This window comes from Dreissena polymorpha, chromosome 2 (assembly GCF_020536995.1).
Source record: "Dreissena polymorpha isolate Duluth1 chromosome 2, UMN_Dpol_1.0, whole genome shotgun sequence".
NCBI lineage: Eukaryota > Metazoa > Mollusca > Bivalvia > Myida > Dreissenidae > Dreissena > Dreissena polymorpha.
Genome location: NC_068356.1, coordinates 67,692,037 through 67,717,320, shown reverse-complemented (window position 1 = coordinate 67,717,320; position 25,284 = coordinate 67,692,037). Strand labels below are relative to the sequence as shown.

The 25,284-nt window shown below is 35.0% G+C and overlaps 1 protein-coding gene across 6 annotated transcripts in view; it reads right to left on the bottom strand.

Annotated features, from left to right (window-relative positions):
- Window positions 1-25,284, bottom strand: part of LOC127867445 (dynein axonemal heavy chain 3-like) — a 129,252-nt gene that overhangs the window by 82,878 nt on the left and 21,090 nt on the right. For all 6 annotated transcript variants that reach the window (XM_052408596.1, XM_052408595.1, XM_052408597.1 and 3 more), the window contains 6 exons: window positions 23,172-23,277; window positions 15,329-15,507; window positions 14,641-14,734; window positions 9,714-9,798; window positions 6,160-6,350; window positions 4,100-4,331 (listed from right to left, as the gene is read on the bottom strand). In XM_052408596.1, the coding sequence (XP_052264556.1) occupies window positions 4,100-4,331; window positions 6,160-6,350; window positions 9,714-9,798; window positions 14,641-14,734; window positions 15,329-15,507; window positions 23,172-23,277 (887 nt within the window). The remainder of the gene's footprint in view (window positions 1-4,099; window positions 4,332-6,159; window positions 6,351-9,713; window positions 9,799-14,640; window positions 14,735-15,328; window positions 15,508-23,171; window positions 23,278-25,284) is intronic.

Genomic DNA, 25,284 nt, shown 5'->3' with positions numbered 1-25,284 from the left:
AATGGGCGTATAAAAATGCTGAGTCTAAGGCGAACACAACATTAAAATGTCATTTCATAAAGTAATGTCTCAAAATAAAACAAGGCAAATCATAAAAATTAAGGAAAATATATAATTATTTTCCCTTTGCCACTATAGTTTAAATAAACATATAATCTTTTCTAGAACAAAGACCAGAAAAATCAAGTGAAAATTTGAACAAAGTGATAGGGTAATTTTCTCTGAGTGAGATCTAGTTCTATAGATGTGGAAAAAAAACAAGCCACTCTGCTAGTAAGCTGCAGCATTAAGCCGCACCCAAAAGGCAAGAGAAGTTCTTGTAATAAGGCATCACATCATTCCAATGTAGGTAAGCAACTGGATGCATTGTTCAAGTCCTCTCGTAACCTTTGTCCACCATTTTGCAATTATAGAAGCCAAATTTCAAGCCAACAGCCGTAGCCCAAAGTCACCCAGATTTGTTAACGAAAGAGTATTGCCTAGTAGCTTTTTTCTACTGATTGAGAAAAGCAGAAACTTCTGAGTCAATTTATAAATGAGAGTATGACATCTGACATTTGTGTTGTTGTTTTTCTGTGTGAGGTATTCATATGTTCAAAAACTTAAACTATCCCCTTCAGCTATAAATTAATAATCAAACAGAGCAATAATTCTTTTATTACACACATATACCCAGTAATAATAATTTTACAATCTCAGTCCATATTTTGTTCCCAATCACTTCATCATTCTTCCCAATCAGTTCATCATTTTTCCCATTCATTATATGCTATCATTCATTGTTTTCAATCACATCATCATTTTTCCCATTATTTAAATCCTATCATTCATTGTTTCCAATTACATCATCATTTTCCCCATTATTTATATCCTATCATTCATTGCAGTAAACATTGTAGTAAACATAGGATTGATCCCACTAAACTGATGCAGTGTTAAAATATTGTAAAGTGACCATGACCATAAGTTAAAGTCCCATTCATACAAAATTGTCAGGCATAGTGAATTGTTTGATCTGTTTCATCAATTAATTACTTCTTGAATAAGAATCAAATATATTAAATTATCCATTTTCCTTTTTTTTAAGTGACTGATAGAAATTTTAGTAAAAGCAAGATTCTATGTTTGTTAGCACACTACAAAGGTCTAAGAAACACACACAGCTTCAACATAGATGACTTAAGATCTTATGCGTTGATACAATTTCAACATTAACCAACATAACTTTTATTTAAAACAAGATAATATTCAGTAAATAATTCTTAAGCAAACTTGCAGTCTTTTCAACAAAGAAGCTTTGTGAAACATTGGTCTGATAAACCATGCCAGTGTTTAAGAGTTCAGTAATGCAAAGAGGTTTCTGGCAGATTTTACTATTTTCGATACAAACAAGACATAGTTCTGTATTAAAATAAATGTGAAGCACTTGTTCTCATGAGCTTTCACATATGACACATTTCATGATAGGCAGATTAGTAAATAATATTGAACAAACTCTTATTCAAATACTGATATTGAAATATATGTAAATGTTTAATGTTGTCTTAAACTTAAAGACTTCTAATCAAATAAAATAATAAAATAAAAAGTATACAAGTAATTAAATATTTAGTCAAGTAATGCCAAATAAACAAATATAAAATACCAACAAAATGACACTTTTAATGAATAGAAAAAGAATGTGTTTAGTCTATGAATTTTTTTTTTGAAGAACCAAATACAAGATTCTATTGTATAAAAAATATACTCAACAATTCTCCAATATAAACTTTTAAAATCATTTCCAGTTCAAATTATATGGTTTATATCAAATATGTATCTTATATCCATAAATGCATCACATGAACCATGCAGTATCTCATCCCAAAGAAGAGTTTACCAAAAATGAGATACACAAGGTTTATCACCATAAGAAACCATCAACCACTGTGCTTAATTTTTAACACATTACCAACATTGTTTAAGTACAAATTATAAAAAGATGTACAAATTTACAATTTGCCTAAAAAAAAATGGGCATATAAACTGATGCGCCCGCAACACATGCTTCATAACAAGCAAATTCATTATATGATCTACAGTTGACAAACCGACAAAGGGCAATAATTCTTCCAAAACTGATGGCACCCATAATTCTTTTCTTAGCAATCATCTACACATTATGGTTCTTCATTTGTTAAAGTTTGAGCACAATCTCAGCTAAGCAGTTAAAGAGGAGTTGAAAACATATTTTTTTAACTTTACATTCAATAGTGTAAAAACAGACAAAGGCCATAAGTCTTCTAAAACTAATTGCCTAACCCGAATTCCTTTCGGAACCATCATCTAAGCAAATATTTCATTTAATGATTATAACTTGAGGAAGATCCACCAATAGTTAATGAGTAGCTGAGAACACAAGCTTTAGCATGTACGGATGTTTGTAGGGATAGAATGAACAGACAGACGCACACGCAGACTACTTCATGGGGGCATAAAAAATAACACTTAGAAACACCATTATAACTTAACAACCCTGAAAGAAATGATGTCATTGTAATAAAAAAACCACTGAAGAAAATGATACCATTGTAATCTACCAACACCACAAGGAAATGATACCATTGAAACAAAACAACCCCTAAAGAAAATGATACCATTGTAACCTAACAATGACTGAAGGAAATGATGTCATTATAACCAAAAAAAAAACCTGGAGAAAATGATATCATTATAATCTACCAACTCCTCGTGGAAATAATACCAATGTAACCAAACAACTCCTGAAGAAAATGATACCATTGTAACCAAACAACCCCTGAAGAAAATGATACCATTGTAACCAAACAACCCCTGAAGAAAATGATTCCATTGTAACCAAACAACTCCTCAAGAAAATGATACCATTGTAACCAAACAAGCCCCTAAGAAAATGATTACATTGTAACAAAACAACTCCTCAAGAAAATGATATCATTGTAACCAAACAAGCCCCTAAGGAAATGATAGCATTTTAACCAAACAACCTAAAAAGAAAATGACACAATTGTTACTAAACAACCCCTTAAGGAAATGATACCGTTTTAACCAAACAAGCCCTTAAGGTAACAATACCATTGTGAGCAAACAACCCCTTAAGGAAACAATATTATTCAATCAGTTCTCCTGTTTCTAAGACCATAGTGACTAAACAACCCCTGAAAGAAACAATACCATTCATCCAGTTCTAAAGTTTCTTGGACTGTGGTAAAGAAACGACTCCTAAAAGAAATACTACTAAACTAATTCTCATTTTTTCTAAGACCATCGCAACCTAACAAACCCTGACAGAAACAATACCATTCATCCTATTCTTGTGTTTTCTAAGACCATTATAACCCAACAACAACAAAAGGAAAGTGTATAATACATCAAATTATAATGTTCTTAGACCATTGGAGAGAAATTACAGCTAAAAGAAATGATACCATTCAACTAATTCTCATTTTTACCAACAAATCCCTGAAGGAAATTATACCATTTAACCAAACAACCCCTGATAAAGGATACTATTCATTTAAATTATGCTTTTATTTAGACAATTGTAACCAAACACACCCTGAAGTGAACAATACCATTCATCCAATTCTTGTGTTTTCTATGACCATTGTAACCAAACAACCTTCAAAAGAAAGGAAACCAATGTTCATCCAATTCATGTGTTTTCTTAAACTATTGAAACCAAACAACCCCTGAAGGCAATTAAACCATTGCAACCAAACAACCCTCGAAAGGAAATTATTCCATTGCAACAAAACAACCCCTTAAGGAAACAAAACCATTCATTCGATTTTTGTGTCTTCTAAGACCATTGTAACCAAACAAAAGGATATCATTCATCCAATTCATAGTTTTCTTAGGCCATTGTAACCAAACAACCCCTTTAGGAATCGATACCATTCATCAAAAACTCAGATTTCTTGTGGGATGCCTCTAACTCTGTGAGTTCATAAAGAAAATACGCATTTAGCTTCCACACTGTAACCGAACAAAGCCTGAAGGAAATGATACCATAGTAACCAAACAAGCCCTGAAAGAAATGATACCATAATAACCAAACAACCCCGAAAAGAAATGATACCGTTCATCCAGTTCTCGTGTTTCTGGTGGAACGCCCAGGCGGTGTTCCAGAGCTTATCGTAGGGCTCCTTGAGCTGCAGCATCTGGTTGAGCTGCGGGAAGAAGCTCTGCTCCCACTCCAGGAGCCTCTCCTCCTCGTTGATTCCGTCAAGGTCGTCGCGAGCCTGCTCAAGGCCAGTCTGAAGGCGCGCAAGTTGCTCCACGTTGGACTTCATCTCGTCTTGGGACATGAACTGTTAAAGAAAACATAATCATGGTGATCGCTTACACTTTGTAAGGTTTAAAAAACATAATTGTGTATTTATATTTTTATTGGATTGACTTAATATCTTGTTGGAACATGAACGGTTAGAGAAAACACATGGAGATCACATATTAAATGAGCTGTACTCAAACGGGGCTTGATGCATGAGCGATAAGTGTCCTCGCTGATAAGCTGTTGCACTCCGCACAGGCTAATAACTGACAAAACTTTCAGCTTTTATGATACATTATGTTTAAAGAAAGTCTCTTCGCCAAAAAAATCCAGTCTAGACAGAAAGTGTCATCCCTGTTAAGGATGTTTAGGCTGCAAGGGCAAATCTGGGACCACACTTTATGCACAGGCATTAAACCCCATTTTTCCAGAGGCTAAATTATTAAACTTTATTATACATAAATGTGTATAATTTTTTTTCCAGACGAATGGTTAAGTAAACAATTGAAGTTATTTAAATTAGATAAACAAAAATACTATTCCGTATATCTATGCATATTTACCCCACCAATTGCTGATCAATATTCCCACATCCAACCCATTCAATACTGCCACATCTATATCTTTCTCAAAACATCCCAGTTCAACATTGTTCCATTTTCTTCGTGTTAACTTCTCAGTAATTTCATAACAACTCTTCCTGAACACTTCCCCACCATCCGTACTTAAACATCACCCCAACCACATACTCCAACATGTAAAAATTCTCCCCCTACCTCACTTCAACATTTTCCCCATCCACCCCACTACAACATTTCCCAACCGGCCTCACTGCAATAATTCCCCGCCAACCGCACTGCATCAATTTCCCACCCATCCCACTGAACAATTTACCCACCAACACCACTCTGAAATTTTAACACCCACCCTACTGCAACATTTTCCCTATGTACCCAATTGCTACATTTCCCCCAACAACCCCACTGCAAAATTTCCCAACCAACCCCACTGGGAAATCTCCTCACCCACTGCAAAAATTGCCCACCTACCCCACTTCAACATTTTCCCTTTGCAGCCCACTGCAACATTTTCCCAACCAACCCACTGTAACATTTCTCCACCCACCAAATTGCAACATTTACCCACCACCCCACTGCAACATTTCCCAACTGCCGCACTGCAATAATTCCACCCCACCCCACTGCAATATTTCCCCACCCAGCACACATTTCCCAACCCACCCCAATGCTACATTTCTCCATCTAACCCACTGCAACATTTTCCAACCCACCCCAATGCTTCATTTGTCCATCTAACATACTGCAACAATTCCCACCCCACCCCAATGCTACATTTGTCCATCTAACCCACTGCAACATTTCCCAACCCACCCCAATGCTACATTTGTTCATCTAACCCACTGCAACATTTTCCAACCCATGCCAATGCTACATTTGTCCATCTAACCCACTGCAACATTTTCCAACCCACACCAATGCTTCATTTGTCCACCTAACCATCTGCAACATTTCCCAACCCACCCCAATGCTACAATTGTCCATCTAACCCACTGCAACATTTTCCAACCCACACCAATGCTTCATTTGTCCACCTAACCCACTGCAACATTTCCCAACCCACCCCAATGCTACATTTGTCCATCTAACCCACTGCAACATTTTCCAACCCACCCCAATGCTATATTTTCCCACCTGAGCCACTGCAACATTTCCCAACTCACCCCAATGCTACATTTTTCCACCTTACCCACTGCAACATTTCCCCACCCAACCCACTGCAATATTTCCCACTGACCCCACTGCAATATTTCCCCACCAATGCCACTGCAAAAATTCCAAACCCACCTCCTTCTTCTTGAATCCTTCAACCTCCTTCATCATCTCATTGAGGCGGTCCTCATAGGCCTTTGTTCTCTGCCGCAGATTCTCTTCAATTGCCTCGCGTTTTGTGAGAATGCGGTTTTGGCTGAGCTCAAACACAGCCTTGATGTTCTCCGGCCAGTGGAAAACCTGACTATTCAGCTTAATGTCCTCATCTGCAAGGGTTTCACACAGGAATTATGCATTTAATTAATCACAGTTTGGAGGATTTTTGTTTACTGGCAATAAAATGTGCACTTTATATTTAAATAATTTTGCTTCATCATAACTTTACAGTTTAAGTCTATTGAAATTATTTATTTACTTACAAGAATCATTTGTTTGTTACATTTGGAACTTTTTTCTTATATGTTACATTGAAACAGTTTTAACGCTTTTAGTTTACTGGCAATACAATTTGCATTATTTTTCGTAAAAGTTTTTGCTATAAAATGAGTTTAGCATTACAGAGTGTTGAAATTATTTATGTAAGTTTGTTTATATTGTGCATTTGCAAAGTACAAATAATTTAATTCTACAATAATTTTATTTGTAAATTTTTTAGCATACATTACACAATTAATAATTTTTACAGTATTTAAAGAATTGTAAATGGTTGTCGGAGCTTTTAATAAATCAGTTAAATAAAAAATATACACATTGTTTTCAATATAACAGTCAATTTTTTATTTGCATGCAGTATCAGATCTATATGTAAATGATCAAAGTCAAGTTTATTATCATTACATAAAAACAATTATGAAACAAGAGTGTCAAACTGTCACAAGATACGCCCGTTCGAAGGTTTTGGACACCATGCTCAATGCTTGAAATGCACTGAGTGACCTCGAGACCTAGTTATTGACCCGGCATGACCCATGTTTGAACTTGACCTAGATATCATTTAGACGTAACATCTGACTAAATTCGGTGAAGATCAGACGAAAACTACTTCAATTAGAGAGCGGACATCATGCTATATCAGGGTTTTTTTTTCCCGATTTTATAGCCGAAATTCGGCTATGTTCCCAATCCCAACTAGAGCTTTGTCACTGAATGTGACTTATACCCCCATACCACTTTGACGCAGGATAAAAAGTTGTTTAAAAGTTTCGGATGAATACAATTTGAATTAGAGTCCGGACAAAGTGGTGCCGTTGAAAATGCACTAATTGACCCTATGACCTAGTTCTTGACCCGACATGACCCATATTCGAACTTGACCTAGATATCAACTAGATGCAACTACTGACCAAGTTTGGTAAAGATCGGATGAATACAATTTGAATAAGAGTCCGGACAAAGTGGCGCTGTTGAAAATGGACTAATTGACCCTATGACCTAGTTTTTTACCTGGCATGACCCATATTCGAACTTGGCCTAGATATCAACTAGATGCAACTACTGACCAAGTTTGGTGAAGATAAGATTTATACAATTTGAATTAGAGTCCGGACAAAGTAAAATGCACTAATTGACCCTTTGACCTAGTTTTTGACCCAGCATGACCCATATTCGGACTTGACCTAGATATCAACTAGATGCAACTACTGACCAAGTTTGGTGAAGATCGGATGAATACAATTTGAATTAGAGTCCGGACAAAGTGGCGCCGTTGAAAATGCACTAATTGACCCTATGACCTAGTTTTTGACCCGGCATGACCCATATTCGAACTTGGCCTATATATCAACTAGATGCAACTGCTGACCAAGTTTGGTGAAGATCGGATGAATACAATTTGAAATAGAGTCCGGACAAAGTGGCCCCTTTGAAAATGCACTTATTGACCCTATGACCTAGTTTTTGACCCGGCATGACCCATATTCGAACTTGGCCTAGATATCAACTAGATGCAACTGCTGACCAAGTTTGGTGAAGATCGGATGAATACAATTTGAATTAGAGTCCGGACAAAGTGATGCCTTCCGCCCGCCGCCCGCCGCCCGCCGCCCGCCCGCCCGCCGCCCGCCCGCCCGCCGCCAAGGGGTTTCACATAATACGTCCCGTATTTTATACGGGCGTATAAAAAGTTATCAATTACAATCATTACTTTTATATTAAAATGTTTTACACTTTATAAAAGTACAAGATCATAATTAATTTGTAAACCTTTAAAAAAAAGTTGAGGTGTGAAGACATTCACATTTAGAGGAGTAAAACAGATTCAATTGTCCTAACATGTAAAATTATGTATGACCTACATCATGTGAAAATGGGTTTTATGCCACAAAGGTAGCTCCCGACAAGCCTGTCAATCCGAGCAGTCTGGTCAGGAGCTACCCTGTTCACTAATCATACCTAGATACTTTGCATTACTTTAGGAGAGAGCGTTGATCAGGAGCTACCCTGTTCACTAATCATACCTAGATACTTTGCATTACTTTAGGAGAGAGCGTTGACCAGGAGCTACCCTGTTAACTAATGGGACCTAGATACTTTGCATTACTTTAGGAGAGAGCGTTGACCAGGAGCTACCCTGTTAACTAATGGGACCTAGATACTTTGCATTACTTTAGGAGAGAGCGTTGACCAGGAGCTACCCTGTTCACTAATGGGACCTAGATACTTTGCATTACTTTAGGAGAGAGCGTTGACTGCACAAATGCCAGTCTAGTCTGAAGCTAATCTGGCCGCATTTGGCATAAGACACATTTTTGCATAAAATGGTTCATTTATTGATAGTAAGAATGATTACCAAACAAAAAAGGGTATCCTATAATGCCTAACATGTAACAGTGAATGTAAAGTGCATATTTGCCTGATCTTTTGCTGAAAAGTGACACGAATGAATGTGGCCAGAAAGTAGAAAACAAATAAAGACCAAGTCCCTAAAATATAATTTAAATCATCTAAAATTGGCAAGACAAAAACTTATGTTAACAACCTTTATACAATTGAAAACAGTTTCTTATTAATGAAAATCATTTTACAATGACTCATACTCAAACATGCTTGAAATTAAGGGAACAGACACAGAGTGTCGTACATTTACAAATTTAACCCTTTGCCACTTAGATACGTATTTTGGAACATTTGTAGTCCTTAGAAAGTTACATTTAATAAAATACCTTTCTTACTAAATTCAAGTTTTAAAGTCTTCATTTCCAACCCTTAGTTACTGATGAGCAGCAAACAGTATAAAACCTGAACAGACTGCGAGTTACTCGCAGGCTGTTCTGGTTTTATACTGGTTGCAAAAGCCATTTACACTTTGCTTCTTATGGCGGAAAGGGTTTAACCAGAGGCAATACCAGCTATAATAGTCAGAACAAATTGAGGGTTCAGTGCAAAACTGTTGTATCTTCTCCACATTTTCATATATAAGATACAGTAACTTTGCACTCAACCCTTGTATTTAATACAATTAACAAATTATAACCGCCTTATTACTTAACACATTTCTGCATTTTGTTTTGTTTGCATATTGAATTGTCAGATGAACATACAAAATGATTTCTTCAAAATGCATTTTCATGCAAAAATTAATGGGCTTGTGCTTTTAGGAAGAGAGAAAAGAGAGAGATAGAAACACATACAAGGAAACCTCCCAAAGTCAACCAGAAAGAGAATGCGTCTGGCAGCCTGACGCAGGTCCTCAGTTGTCCTCTCACTGTCCATGGACTACAAAGCAAGAACAAGAGAGGCAAGGAAATGAATGAGGATTAGTAAGAAAATGGCAGAAAGTGGAAAAATATGAATGCATGAAAGGAAGCAGCAGAATACACCTTCAAAAGAATCTGTAGCAGGTTAAATGAAATGTGAGGAATAGCATGCAAGAGAAAATAGAAGAAGCATGCAGCAAGAGAAATATAATACCAGTCAAATGTAATGATAAATTTTATCATAAATTTCCAATAATTTGGGGACATTAATGCAAGTTCAAAGAGGGAAACATGCATGCATGAGAAAATTAAGAGGATAAGCAAGGCAATGAAAAGAAACAGGAGATACATAATGCAAAGAAGAGGATACAGTATACAAAGACAAGAGAAAACACAGTGCAAAAAACTACCAGAGTAACACAAGCAAATTATCGTAGACGTGATAATACATTCAACCTGTAAAATCTTCAGCTGGAATACTACACACTAGCACACACACAGTTCACGTATACTATAAACTAGAATGAAGCTCACTAAAAAAGTTAGGGAAAAATCATGTGAACCACCATTTATAATCGAATAAACAAAACAAAAATATATATATTTCTTACGCGAACTATTGTTTTACAATATTTCTAAATGAGATTATATCATGATTTCTACTAAAAAGGAGCTTAAAATATGCGAATTATCAAATCCAATATTTCTGGAATCCACCATTTAGGTTTCATTATTTCTACTGAACATTTGACCCATATGTCTTAATTCAAAGTATTTGTTTGTGAAAATAAAACCCTATTCAACACCAAGCTATTATTTTAATGTAAGCAAACAGACAAATATATCAATGGTCACATGACTCCCAACTCTGCGCATGCAGGTTACTATGGTTACTACACAAGGGGTGCTCCATTGCCCAGTACTTACAAGGGAACTCTGCATGGTCTAACAGGAACATAAGCCTGTTAGACGTGTCCTCTATTTCAGTCTTAAGTTTGTACACAGTTACGTCCTGGGACTAAAACGTACGCAAAACGCAAAAATAAGGAGCTTTAAGGTTAGACGACATCAGTTATTGATGCACTGCAGGATTCTATGTTAGCAGAGTTTAATATCAAACCGTCTCACAAAGTTCTCTTTCCCTATAAATTAAATTCAAAATGTTGATCAAGTAGTGATCATTTTTATGTTGTTCGGTCTATTTTTGTTTAAGGCAATAAGAGGAGTACTTTTTTGAATTAATAAAAGTATGTATTGGCGAACATGAGAATTAACAAGAGCATAACCCCAGAAACTGTTCATGTAACTAATTGTGAGACAGTTTCGATGCACATATAAACAATCTAAACACATGGAAATCTCAAAGCCTCAATGCTGTATCTGGTAAGACACTTGCAAAGAGATACAGTCTTGTCATGCTGAAAGTATTGACCACATTTTGCAAGTGACAGTAACAATCACTGCATGCAATATCTCTACAATGTTGCCTGAAAACAACTAAAATCCATAAGTACATAAACAAACATGTATAGCAGGTAATTTTAAGGAGTTAGTAAAAACATGTACACCCAAATCCTACAAATGGACGACATAATTAATTCAAGCTAACAATGTTAATAAAAACCTGTATGTTGATTTAATATTGGAACAATGTTTACAACAACTTGTGCGCAACATTGGAAGGGCAATTGGTAAAAAAAATGCAACCTTTCCGCAGATGGTTTTTTCAAGATTGATTTTTCATATTGTTTGATAATAAATAATTACTTCATAAATGTTTATTTGATTGTAAAAATTAACAAGAACATCATTTTGGTTTGCCAAAAGTCAATGTATTGATATCTTATATTTTGTTTACTCACAAAAAAGAGAGAAAAATTTACATCTGTTCATGTCAAAGATGGATAAAAATATATATAAGTATAAACATAAAGAAATAAAATACTGTGAAAAGGCTGCCAATCAAGGATGTGAATCAAAAGATTCGAAAATTTGTGTCCTAGAGGTGAAGGGAATAAAATTAGTGTTGTAGTAAACTGCATGACCTCCAAAACAGTCTAGATAGGGTAAAGTGACCCCCAACGTGACCTCAAACCGGTGTGGGTGGGAAAACCTGATACTCACAAGGAAATAAGCCATAATCAGATATAAATAAGAGTCGTTCAGCAGCTTCCTCTTGTTCCCTCTTCATTTCCATGACAGTTTTATCCTGGGACTAAGACCAAACGTAATATGCAAATTTTAGGGCCAAGATGGACTGCGTTTTGTTTGTGGAGTTTTTTTATAGGAAAATTTCAGTCGTCTGCAAAATCATTTACAGCAAGTATTGTGTAAAACAAGTAAAATGTCATTCACTTCGCATTTGACTGTCACCAGCAAAAAAATGACAAAAACAAGTACAATGTCATAAAAAAACATTTAAAGCAAATTTATTGTTAGTGGCAGGAAACCTCTGTTTAGTGACATGTAGCCTGCACTTACTAGGGAAAATAGAATATTCAAGTAGAAACATAAGACGAGCTGCACAGTCCACAGTTTCTTGCTTTAGTTCCAGCTGTGTTTTATCTGTAGACTGTTTTTAAAAGTATACAGGGCATTATTTGGAAAGCAAAGTTTCATGTTAAGCCATTTTGAAAGACAATAGTTTTTTCAGCAGCAGCAGCAGCATTTATACCACATCTTTTTGTGGTTATCATATATTATACTGAAAATTTCCGTTTTATTATCACCTGTATAATATTATGCAAATTTGTCACATGTGTATATATGTAAGTATTAAAATAAATTCTTTGGTTGGTCAACCGATGCATGTTATCCAGTGGGCTTATGTGAAAATAAAATAGTGTGAGTTTTGTTTTCCTAAAAAATGGTCCAAAATACATACAACATATTTTTAAAAAATTCAGAAAAAAATGATAATACTCACAATGTGCATGAAAAAAGTACAATGTAAACGTCCCCCATGCACATAACATTCCCAAAGTATATTGTACATAACAAAAAACTTTCAACTGCAGTGCATAGTAAAATTTCATAAAATTAACGAAAACTAAAATAAAATAACAATGTATAGGGCTGAATAAAGGGAAACAACTCACAAGCAACAATGAACGGATGGTTTCAAACTGTCACCCATATCAATTTTACCATTTGATACATCAACTTTTGGAAGGCAAAAATATACAATTGTTTTATTCCAATATTTCTATTATAATTCTTAAAGACAGCCAATATTTAGTTACGTAAACAATAAAATAGCTAAAGTGTGTAGTAAATAATATTACTACTATAATTTAGGATAAAGTTTCTTAAATAGATCAACATTAAAATTGTTACACTTATGTTTTCAAAATGTATTCTCAGACAAATCAGGCATTTCATTTTAGAACAGACACATTTTATCTGAAAATTAAATAATCTGTCTTAAAAACCAAATCATAACAATATCTGTAATTAAACATAAATTAAATTAATATAAACTGGCCTTCTTTTCAAAATCAGAGACATTTATACAATTATTATGGTTGCAGTCATGAAAAACTAGGCTTAACACATGAAGGTTTAATAGAGAGCCATGTTGTGCGAAATAGGGTCTAATGCCACACGTGGCCAGCGCAGCTCCATACCAGCTTGTACATTTGTTCTGTCTGGTCAGGAGCTACCCTGTAGCCTATAAAGTCACGCAAAGTTTCATGGTCTCATTTGAGCGGGCCACATATGCCAGACGACCCATTTTTGTACCATGCGGCTCTAGGCCAATATCCCCCAATCTATTCTTCAACCTATATAAGTCTAAAAATGAAGAATATTCTTAAACCAGAAATGTTCTTAAAGTATAATATAGTTCTAAATACACAATTCTTAATTTAGAAAAAAATTACTGATGACATAAGTAGTGCTGCAACAATACGCCAAAAACTGTATTGCAATATATTGTAAGTTTAAAAACCCGTATTGCAATATATTGTAATATATTGATAAATTGTACCAGAATTAAAACTCACAAGCTAATCACCAAAACCAACTTAATTACATGAACATAACCTTCGTATTGTATTTTTAAGTTCTAGTTATATCTTATTGGCAATTCTAGCCTTTTTTACCAAAATATCTATAAAGTCAAACTCGGCGTTCGTTTCGTCTGCCATTTTGAGAACTATTATAAAAGCCGACAAGAAGAATAATAACCTGAAAGAGAATTGTGGATGTTTAAAAGCAGAATGCTGTTACGTAATGTTTTTATATCATTACTTCTGTTTAAAATATAAACATCAATTTACATTTTTATTATGTAATAAATTGTTTGTTTTCTTGTATTTCCATAAGCTTCATCTTAAATATAACACCGTTTTGTTTTCTTTACCTTGATATCATTATTTTGGACGGCTTTTCTGGGCAAAATATGGATGATTTTTTGTAGAATTTTCGTACAGGTATGATGAAAATCGTATCGCAATACAATATGCGGATTTCGTATTGCGATATATACCGATATATTGTTGCAGCACTAGACATAAGCAGCATTTGTAGCATGTATATATTTGAATCTTTCTTGGTTCAAAGTCTTTTCATTATTCTTTAGCCTCAAATGGGCTGGTGAATATGGTCAAAAGTGTCATCCAAAATCAGCCCATGAAGTGTACAAACAGACTACTCTAGGACAGCTTTTACAAAGATTGGATTTCAATTGCTAGAGAAAATTACCTAGATTCAGAAAACACCATACATACTGCACAGGTTCATCTGGGATGACACTTAACATCACATGTTTGATGCCAAACTTTCCATCAATTTCCAATTTGGAAACAAAACTGAGTGTAGTGTTACCTGTTTAAGGAAACAAAACTGAGTGTAGTGTTACCTGTTTGAGGTACTCCTGTGTCTCAACCAGACTGACAGTGTTGTCTGGTACCTCACTGACTCTGTTTGCCATCTCGTCATAGCGCTTGCAGATACTGGCATGAAACAAATTGTAACATAACAAGATTTTCCAAAAAGAAATGAAAATATATCTACCTTAACAGCCTTGGTAATAACATTTTTTCTTTGTAATATTTTTTTTAGTGTTCTTTCAACTTTGAATTGACCTGCTTCCTTACTCTAAAAGATCTCAAAGGTGGCCCTACAGAATACCAAAATATACAAAACTTTCATAACCATGAGGGTGGGTGCATGTGTGTGTCTTATGATCTACTCTTTGGTCTTGTTTGTTTAACAGCAAAAATATAAATCTCTCCCCACTTTTAAAACTAATTGTATGTTTTTCACTTTATTACTATCTGTTAAAATAAATACATGTGCTGTATTTATTCATACATCATATCTAGTCTGAACAGGCTTATCAGGGACAAAACTTTCCGGTTTATGGAAATTTCCTTGATAAGAAGTCTCTTATAAATAAACTAAACAAAAATCCAGTCTAGGTGGAAAGTGTCCTCCCTGATAAGCCTGTGTGGGCTGCACAGGCAAATCTGAGATGACACTTTATGCACATGCATTATGCCCAGTTTTCTCAGAAAACGACTCATATAAACACTAGATTCACTCACTTCTTATTGAGTTCTCTGTTCTCATCAATCTCAAAGGTGATGAGGCGCTGTTTGAGCTTTTCTGCCCGCGCGGCGAGGTCCTGGTTGAGCGTCACGCAGTCAAGACAGAACATGGAGAGCGGCACGGTGATACGCAGCAGCATTATCTCGTCTTTCAGCTCTTGGAAACTTGTGATTTTCTGCAAGGGACATATAAAGTAGAAACTGTTACTGGTTGTAACGGTAAAATTGAGTAGCGTTCTTCGAAAACAGGGCAAAATGCAAGTGCGTTAAGTGTGGTCCCAGATAAGCTTGTCGTTTGCGTCCAAAATCTACTTTAAGCAGAAATTGTCGTCCTTGATTAGCAAGTGCTGACTTCACAGGCTAATCTGGGAAGACACTCAACGCACATGCATATAGCCCAGTTTGCTGTGATACGCAGCAGCATTTCAGCTCCAGGACTATTGTGACCTTCTGAAAGGAAGATAAGTAAGAAAAGTTACCAGCTGTTTCGAGTAAAATTAAGCCAGGTTCAAAAGATGACCTTACAGTTTCTCCATCCCTAGGCTATAGGTGGCAATGCCTAGAACATAGTGAGGTCCCTAAAAGATCATTAGTTTCTTTGTATCGTTAAAAAAAACTGTTTTCATAGGAAAATATTCTTTTCTTGTATTTCTCGCCAGATGAAGATGTACTAGATGCACACATAAAACAACATATTTATCAATGAAATTAAATTTTCTTTCATCAATAAAATTCTATTGAAAAGCATATAACTAAAGGTTGTATTACATGTGTCTGTACCGGTAGCTAGTTCAACAACAATATTGATTGATTCAAAACCAATAAAAAAATCCAAAGATTTACCTTGATAATAAGTCAACTTATGATTATATATGGGAAAACTGGACAAAATTTACTCTAGCAACACATACATGCATGATATATCTACAATAAACTATACAGGTGAGTTCATGTCGTCACCTTAGTGTAAAACAGTGATAAGTCCATATTTCAAAATTTTACAGGAGAGTAAAAAAACTGATTGTTATAAAAGATTGAGCTTTGATTTTAACACTGTTAACATTTTTATACAGTTTTTAAACTAAAAATATATTAGATAAAATGTATTTCAGTATATTGCTACCAAGTAATATTATATTTGATGAATTTGCACATAACTTCATTTGACACTGAGATATTTTTAGTGCGATACTGTAACAAGTGCACTTATTACTATATTGCACTGGACATTCTTTGTGCAATAACTGAATAAGGTAAGTTATTATGGTTTAAAATCAAACAATTTACTGAATTTCTTGCAAAATTAAGAATAAAATGTTTAAGGATATTGAAAACAAAATAATGTTTACACCAATTTTGATGTAGGAAGCAAAATTATGAGCACAGGGGTTCTGCCATGCATTGCATTATGAATCTTTTTAAGATGAAATGATTTTTTTTTTTCATTTTTAAAGAAACATCTTGCATATTAATGAAAAAAACACATGCATTGTTTGATAATTTATTAATCAGCTTTAAACAATAATATGTCACTGGTTAACAACATTCATCGAAATTTAATTTGTAAACTTCAGAAAAATAATTTCATTGGAACAGGCACAAATTGAGGAGTATGACAACATCACCATACGTTGATACAGTATACTTCGGCTAATATTATTCAATGTGAGTTAAATACAATTTGTCAAATGTGAATGACAAAAAAGTTAACCAATTAGACAAACAAGACATCTTTTACTACATGGCTTTTCTTCTATATTGATGAATCGTTACAATTTCATAGCTTCACCTAGGCTGAAGTTGACAGTACTATCATCTTGAATTTTACTGTCACACTCCCAGTATATAAGTATTGATATATAAAAAGGCTACTGATAAGCCCACATACACTTTTATTAAAACTGGAGAATTTTGTTGCACTTTTTAACTTTAAGTAGATAAAAGTTCAAGTTTTCTTCTTAAATTTTGTTGCAAAATACCATGATATCTTACAAAACACTACAGGAAAAAATATCCAGTATAAATTTGATCATTATTGTAGCTGAGAGTAATAACAACAGTAACAATTTGGTTATCACTCACAGGGCAAATCTTTGTAGAATGCATCAATAGACTGTTTTATTTAGCCTGAGGAATGGTCTGCTTGAAACCAGGCCTGAAAGTCCTTTTAGGCAAGGCAATTGCAAATATTGTGAGCGGCAATATCCTTAAGAAGTACAAATGTATTTCCAAGCTAAGTAAAGAAACAGGGATTTCGAGAAAAGTACTAGACAGGCCACTGCAAAGGCATTGATGGCTATTCCATAGAGAAGAAAGGTCATGGAAAGAGAAAGAATCAAAAAGGAGGTGATCAACTTCATGGAGCGACACGAGTTCTGTGCTGAAAACCCAAATGCCAAGGTATCAAAATCGTTTTTTTGTTGCCTGCATCCTGACTATATACTTTTGACAAAGCTGATAACCTGAAATACATGTTCATGCAGCAAACATAAAAATTTCGCTATGAAATTTAAAAGCATTCGCTCTGTAGGAATTGATATTTCACCAAACCCAGAAACGGTTAGCAAGAAAGTATCTGAACAGGACATGACAGATATGCTAACCAATAAAATACAGGATGACACAGAAGTCGAGTTTGAGGAGTTGAAACGCGTAGAAGTAGATGGGAAGAAGAAAATGAAAAAAGTTAAATCCAAGAACACAAAAGAAGAGTATAATCAAACATACACAACTGCAGTTCCGATATTTCTTACAGCATGTTTCTAGGGTGAAGACGCAATATACTGCCATAAGAAATCTAAAAGCCAACTTGCCAAGAAATGAAATATTGATCCATATGGATTTTGCAGAAAATTTCACATGCAGCAACGCCAACAGATTTCAAAGCGCTTATTGGAACAGCACAGGAGTTACACTGCACCCGGTAGTTGCTTACTATAAAGAAGAAGAAGAGCTGAAACACAAGAATTTGATTTTTGTTTCTGATGTCACAAACCATAATTCCACAGTGGTGGTCACGATCTTGAAAAAAAACTAGTCCCTGACATGAAAGCATGACTGCGTTTTATAATGGAACTGAGTATGAAACCACAGCCAAAGAACTCGAGATGAAAAACCTGAATTCTGTTTTGGGAACCATAAAGTTGCATGTATTATTTGCTGCACACAATCAGTTATATACCGCCAAGGTCTCATGTTACTGCGAAGCCTGTTCAAAAGGCGGAAACTGTGGACACTGGAAAATAGACACGTACCAGAAAAACACAATGTAAGTAACGAAGACAGCCTACGCGACTGTTCACTTAAACGGAAGTTGATAGATCATGAAGGAAATGTCGATGAAAACAGAAAAAAGTACAGAAGCTAAACATACCTAAAATGTGCGCAGACAGAAATGGCTCTTCACATATCGCAGATGAAAATGTGTTGCCCAAAGTCTCAGATAAAAATGAATCCCCATTGATCAAACCAGTCAAAGACCAGTGCTCCAGCTAGGTCTAAATTGAAGGGTGCCCCGCCCTGCCCCTCCGATACTCCGCCCTGCCCTTCCAAGGGGCCCCCCTCCCCCTGCCCTTTATTTTTTTTTTTTTTTTTTTACATTAAATTATGATAATTACCGGTAATGAATCTCTTTTTACATTGTTATTGATTTACTCTTCATTGTAGACATTGAATGTTTTAATAATAATGGGAATAATATATTCTAACAATTATTAAAAACATATAAATGAACATGCAGCAGCAACAGGAAGCATTCCAGAGACACAAGCGCACTTGAAAGTGCACATTTGACAAAATACTGCGCGTTGAAAGTGCCCTTTTGACAAAAAGCCCCCTCCCCCTGCCCTTTTCAAATCCTAGCTGGAGCACTGAAGACGCATACTACGTAAATTTGGATGATGTCGTCTACCCAGGGAGACTTCTCAACGTTGATGATGACAAACAGGAGGCGACAGTTTTATTCATGGAGGAAACTCAAGGAAAAGGAGATTTGAAACTGTTTAAGTGGCCTTTATGAGATGACGTACAAGGCGTTGAATTCGAACAGTTTGTACGTGAAATCCAAGAGCCAACTGCTTGCAACAAAAGCAAAAGGCAGTTTAAACTTGAAGATTCCCATTACACGTTTTTTGACACCACTTTCAATAGTCAATTGCTTGTAGCAAAAGCAAAAGGCAGTTTATGTAGTTTGTTTTGTGAATATTGATTATTTTGACAAGTGTCAGGTACGTGGACTCGAAAATAGTTCTAAGAAGTGCGTATATAAACTACATGTACTGTAGAACTCATAAATGTTATATTTATTAAATGTGAACGTTTTAATCATAATGTTTGTTATTTGAAAATGTAAACGTAGTTGACTTAGTTGTAATTGCATGTTGTCTATCGGAACGAAATAGACTTGTCAAGCTCGTTAAATGGGCCGTCCAACAGATTTTGGCATGTATTGAAGCTTGTAATTAAATGCTTTATATTGATAAATTTAAACATTTGAACTAAAAATCTCCTGTAAGAAAACAATAATACAATTTAAAAAACGGAAAAAAAGTAAACCTCAACAGGGCTCAAACCACTGACCCCTGGAGTCCTGGAGTAAAAAGCCTCCCATCTAGACCACTTGACCATCCACGCTAATGTTTTGAGCGGATGTATTTTATAGCTATATAAACAATCCTCGTAGTTTCCCAAAATATCGTTTCGCGTCGATACGATGCTTTATCTGTTGGACTTTAAGAGTTCTTTAAATCTATGTTTTTCCATGTACATGTGTATTTAAAGATTTTTCAAGTTAAGCCATTAGATTTTTATCATTTTTTTATAAAACATGTGTATCAATGAAACGAATTAGGCATGCTTATAAAGATTCTTTGAATTGTACGTATGCACGTTTGATGGTCAGGTACGTTAAAAATACAAAGGTTGTAAACATACTTGATTTTGGCTGAGGTATTATTTTTTCCTTTAAAAAAAATATTAATGATGTTTTGTAAAAATGTTTGTTTGAATTTGATTATAAACGGACATTGTTCAAATGTCATGTATATAATCCTTTAAATGAACAGCATGATTTAACAAACAGCCCTTTTTAAAACGTGTTAAGTCATTTAAAAAAATGATGACACAAATTCAAATGATTCACAAAAAATGAAATAACAGTCAGGAATCTGTTTAGCACAAATTACCACATATAATGATAAATGATAATTGAATCTGTGCGAGTTGATTTAAATGTATTGATGTGTTAAAATGAATATAACGTTCCTGACATTAGAATATCAGTGTGTCAATGATTATGCAAATATTATGAAAATTGGATATTTCTAGATGACCCCGTTGTTATTTTATGTACAGTTTGGTGTTCAAGTTGATTTTAATAAAGTTTATGGTTCAATTGCTTTGTTTTAATTTTCCAACATTTCTCTATGAGTTAATGTCCCTTTAACTTGGATTCAATGCATAGTTTCTAGCGATGATATCATCATTTGGCCTTGATATATTACACTTATCACTATATTACACCAAATAACTTTGCTGGAAATCAATCTTATTTTGGTGCAATAAGTGAACAAGTGCACTTGTGACTTTCTTTCACAATGCAAAGCAGTTAAAATGAAAATAACATTGGTGAAGTAAGTAGACAAGTGCACTTATTTACTTACTGCACCGAACAGAATTATGTGTGTAAATAATACAGTATGACATTTTCTTAAAAATTACCAATTAAACTGGAATACCATTCTGATATTTATTTAGGACATGTATGACATGATTTTAGATCATTTTATGCAAAAAAGTCATTTTTGAAAAAAATGTCACTTATCACTGTTTTGCGCTAAGGTGACGATGTGATACAATAATACTGTAACTGCACTGGTCACTTCATATTCTTGACAAAATTGTTAAACATAGAGTGAATGCAGTGAAACACAGTTTATCAAACAACAGGGTCACCACAATGGGATTTACTTCTTCAATGGTCTTAAAATGACGATAAATATCTTCATTATCTTCCTCTTCTTCCTCCTCTTCTTCCTCTTCTTGTTCTTCCTTTTTTTCTTCCTTATTTTCGTTAATTTCCCCTTCTTTTTGCTTTGCTACTTCAACTTCACCGATTTTCAACTTTTTAAACCCATACTCAATTTCTTGCATGACGGGTTTCTTAGCAGAAACTTTTGATGACAATATCCGCGATCTTGGACTATGCAGTTTCATAAGTGGTAAGCGCGGTCTTCCACGATCTGTAGTTGGTCTAGTTGTTTCTCCAGAAAGTTTTGATCCCAAAGCGCCAGGTTTGATAGAATTCTTTCGCGATTCTTGTTTATTATTATTTGTGCCCTGCATTGATTTAACACCGACATCTTGACTTTTGTCTATCTGAACACCTGTGATAAGTGGATCATCCGGCATTATTACCTGTGGCTTAAAGTTTGTGTTACACAGAATAAGTGGCTTTTGTCGCTTACGCTTTTTCTTTTTCTTTGGAGAAGTAACGTCAATTGCAACAATATCTCTTGATGTTTTACCATCAACATCAATATATAATTTAGTATCTGAAACTTCAGTTACATTATCCCGAGTATTTGCCTTTGGTCGCTCGAAATTGAGTAAACTAGATTTATCTTTTTCTGGTTCATTAATTTGACAATTATTTGCTAAACCTCTCAGTACTTTTTTAAGGGTACTTTGAGCACTCCAGTCCGTGGCCATTAACATGCTTTCGCTTTCAGAATCAGACAACTGCAGCGGATTGTCATGACTTCCATCCATATCACAGCTTGCCATTTTGTTTATGTTACCTTTACTGGATATGGTTTCACTGAAATTATCTTCACTTTTATCTGACTCTTCCGTCTCTTTACTTAGACTGGCAGAACTGTTTTCAAAGTATCCGCTAGAGTTATCCTCATCAGCATTCTTTTAGGGTAGGCAAATGGGAGGTAAAAACATGAGGTTAACGGATTGTTTTGACACAGGTATAAACAAAATTAAGTGTTTCTTATGGTTTGGGTTTATGCATTATGGGTAAAACATTTGAGTGATTTGGAAATAAATAAAGTAACAAAAGTAGGTTAGATCATATTAGGAAATAGACAGGATACAAAATGGGTAGTAGCTGGTAGCAATCAGGTCATGGAGAAAGTGTTGCATAAATTGGGCAGCAAACTTGAATCACCATCTTCAATGTATTACTATTTTTAAGGCTATTTATTTTCTCTTGCTAAATTAGAATTATGAATTATAATTTATTTTATATTAATGATTTGAAGTTTACTTTTTACCAATTTGACTAGCAATATCATGAAAGTAATTTTATTAAATCAATTCAGCTACCACTAATATCAAAATCACAATTGTTCTCAATTAATGGCTATTTGCTTGAAATTTGTCATTCCAAAAGGTAATACTGTATCTAAGATACGAATGTAATTAAATTTACCAGCTGTATAGCTTTGACATTTGAATTTTTTTTAATCGTTCACCATGTTCACTTCCTAAAGTGTGCATTGATTGTTTGATGTGTCTCTTTCTGAAGTAACCTTAGATGGGCCTTACATAAACACATGGGTTCAACATTTGAGACTCATTCAGTGAAAACTGGGCTTTAAGCATGTTCATAAAGTCTTGTCCCATATTAGCCTGTGAAGTTGACACAGGCTAATCAGGGACGAAACTTCCTGCTTGTATTGAATTTTTTGTTCAAAGAAATGTCGTCAAAGATTAGCCGGTGCAAACTGCACAGGCTAATCTTGGAGGACACTTTTCGCACATGCATTAAACTCAGTTTTTCCAGAACCACGCTCGTTTCCATTCTAAAGTAACCCAAAACAATGGAACTTACAGCCTTAAATGCAGCAATTGAGTGTGATTCCCTCAGGAATGAGGACACATCCTGCTCAGCCTTGTTGTTCAGCAGATCCAGGTACTTCCTGTATGTCGTCAGGTACCTAAAACAGGCAGGTGAATATGTTAACCCTTTAGCACTCATAAACGCATTTGTAGTCCCTTAAAAAATGAAATAAAATTCAAGACTTTTCTTTCTTGATTCTAGTTTTGAAGGCTTCTTTTCCAACTGCAAGATACTGATGAGCAGCAAACAGCCTAAAACCTGAGTCTGCATGTGTTACTAACAGGCTGTTCTGGTTTTATGCTGGTTGCATACAGCCATTTTCTTTCTTTTTTTCTGAGCGAGAAAAGGTTAAGAATTCGGACAACAAAGTGTTTTATAGCAAAAAAATTTAGAATAAAAATAGAGCTAGTAACAATAGCAGCGAATATCCCAAAAGACACATGTTGTAACATGTAGACATTTGTATTGATTTTGTCATAGAAATTGTTAATGAAAAAGGGGGCATAACTTCAGCAATCTTTAACATAGGATACTAAAAATTGAATACTTACAACTTTTTTTCATGAGAACAATGCATTTAAGTTTGAATATTGTATGTTGAAAATGCAGAAGTGCAATTTATGTCTACAAACAGACAAATAAATGTTGATTGTGAATGAAGTGTACTAGCCTCTCCTTTGCTGCAGGTTCATACTAAGAAGAACAAGAGATGTGTTTGTCAGAAACACAATGCCCCCTATTGCGCTGCTTTGAAATAAATTTTCAATATATCATTTGGCAAGTTTAGAAATTATCACCCTTTTATAGCTTATTACTTCCCTAGGATTGTATTTTCTGACTTTTGACCGTGAAGGATGACATTGACCTTAAAATTTGTTTCAGATTATATCCTTTAAAAAAATATTACTTCCCTTGTGAAAATGATCTGTACCTGCCAAATGATATAAAATAGAAATTATCTCCCTTTAAAGCTTGTTACTTCCCTTGGATTTTGTTTTTTGACCTTTGACCTTGAAGGATGACATTGACCTTGACCTTTCAACACTCAAAATAAGCAGCTTCATGAGATACACATGCATGCCAAATATCAGGTTGCTATCTTCAATATTGCAAAAGTTATGGCCAATGGTAAAGTTTTCGGACGGATGGACAGACTGACTGACACACTGACGGACAGTTCAACTGCTATATGCCATCCTACAGGGGGTATAAAAATATCCTAAATAACTAAATAAAATACCCGGAAATAAAATGCCGTTAAGTGACCCTGTAACCTAGATTTTGACCCGGTAAGTCCCATGTTCGAACTTGGCCTTAAGATCATATAGATAAAAATTCTGACAGAGTTTGGTGAAGATCTGAAAAAAACTACTTGAATTAGAGAGCGGACACCATGGTGAATGTTAAAAAATACACTAAGTGACCCCGTGACCTAGTTTTTGGCCGGCATGGCCCATCTTCAAACTTGACCTAGACATCATGTGATATAAACTTATGACCACGCACTTCGTGACCCCGTGACCTAGTTTATGGCCGGCATGGCCCATCTTCAAACTTTACCTAGACATCATGTGATATTAACTTATGGCCAAGTTTGGAGAAGATTGGATAAAAACCAATTGAATTAGAGAGCGGACAACATGCTGAATATTTAAAACGCACTAAGTGACCCTGTGACCTAGTTTTGACCCGGCAAGGCCCATGTTAGAACTTGGCCTTGTACATATGCACATGCAAACAAAATATGACGGTTACATATGAAGCGACATGGAAGTTATGAGCATTTGTTGAAAACTAAAAGCAGATTTCAAAACCTAAATGCGGACCCTAAGTTAAAGGTCAAGGTCACAGGGGTAAAAATGTATTTGCTTATGGAAAGGCCTTGTCCATATACACATGCATGCCAAATATGAAATGCTATATGGAGCGACATAGAAGTTATGAGCATTTTTCGAAACCTTAACGCATATTTTGAAACCTAAATGCAGACCCTTACTTCAAGGTCAAGGTCACAGGGGTCAAAATTGTTGTGCGTATGGAAAGGCCTTGTCCATATACACATGCATACCAAATATGAAGGTTATATCTCAAGGGACATAGAAGT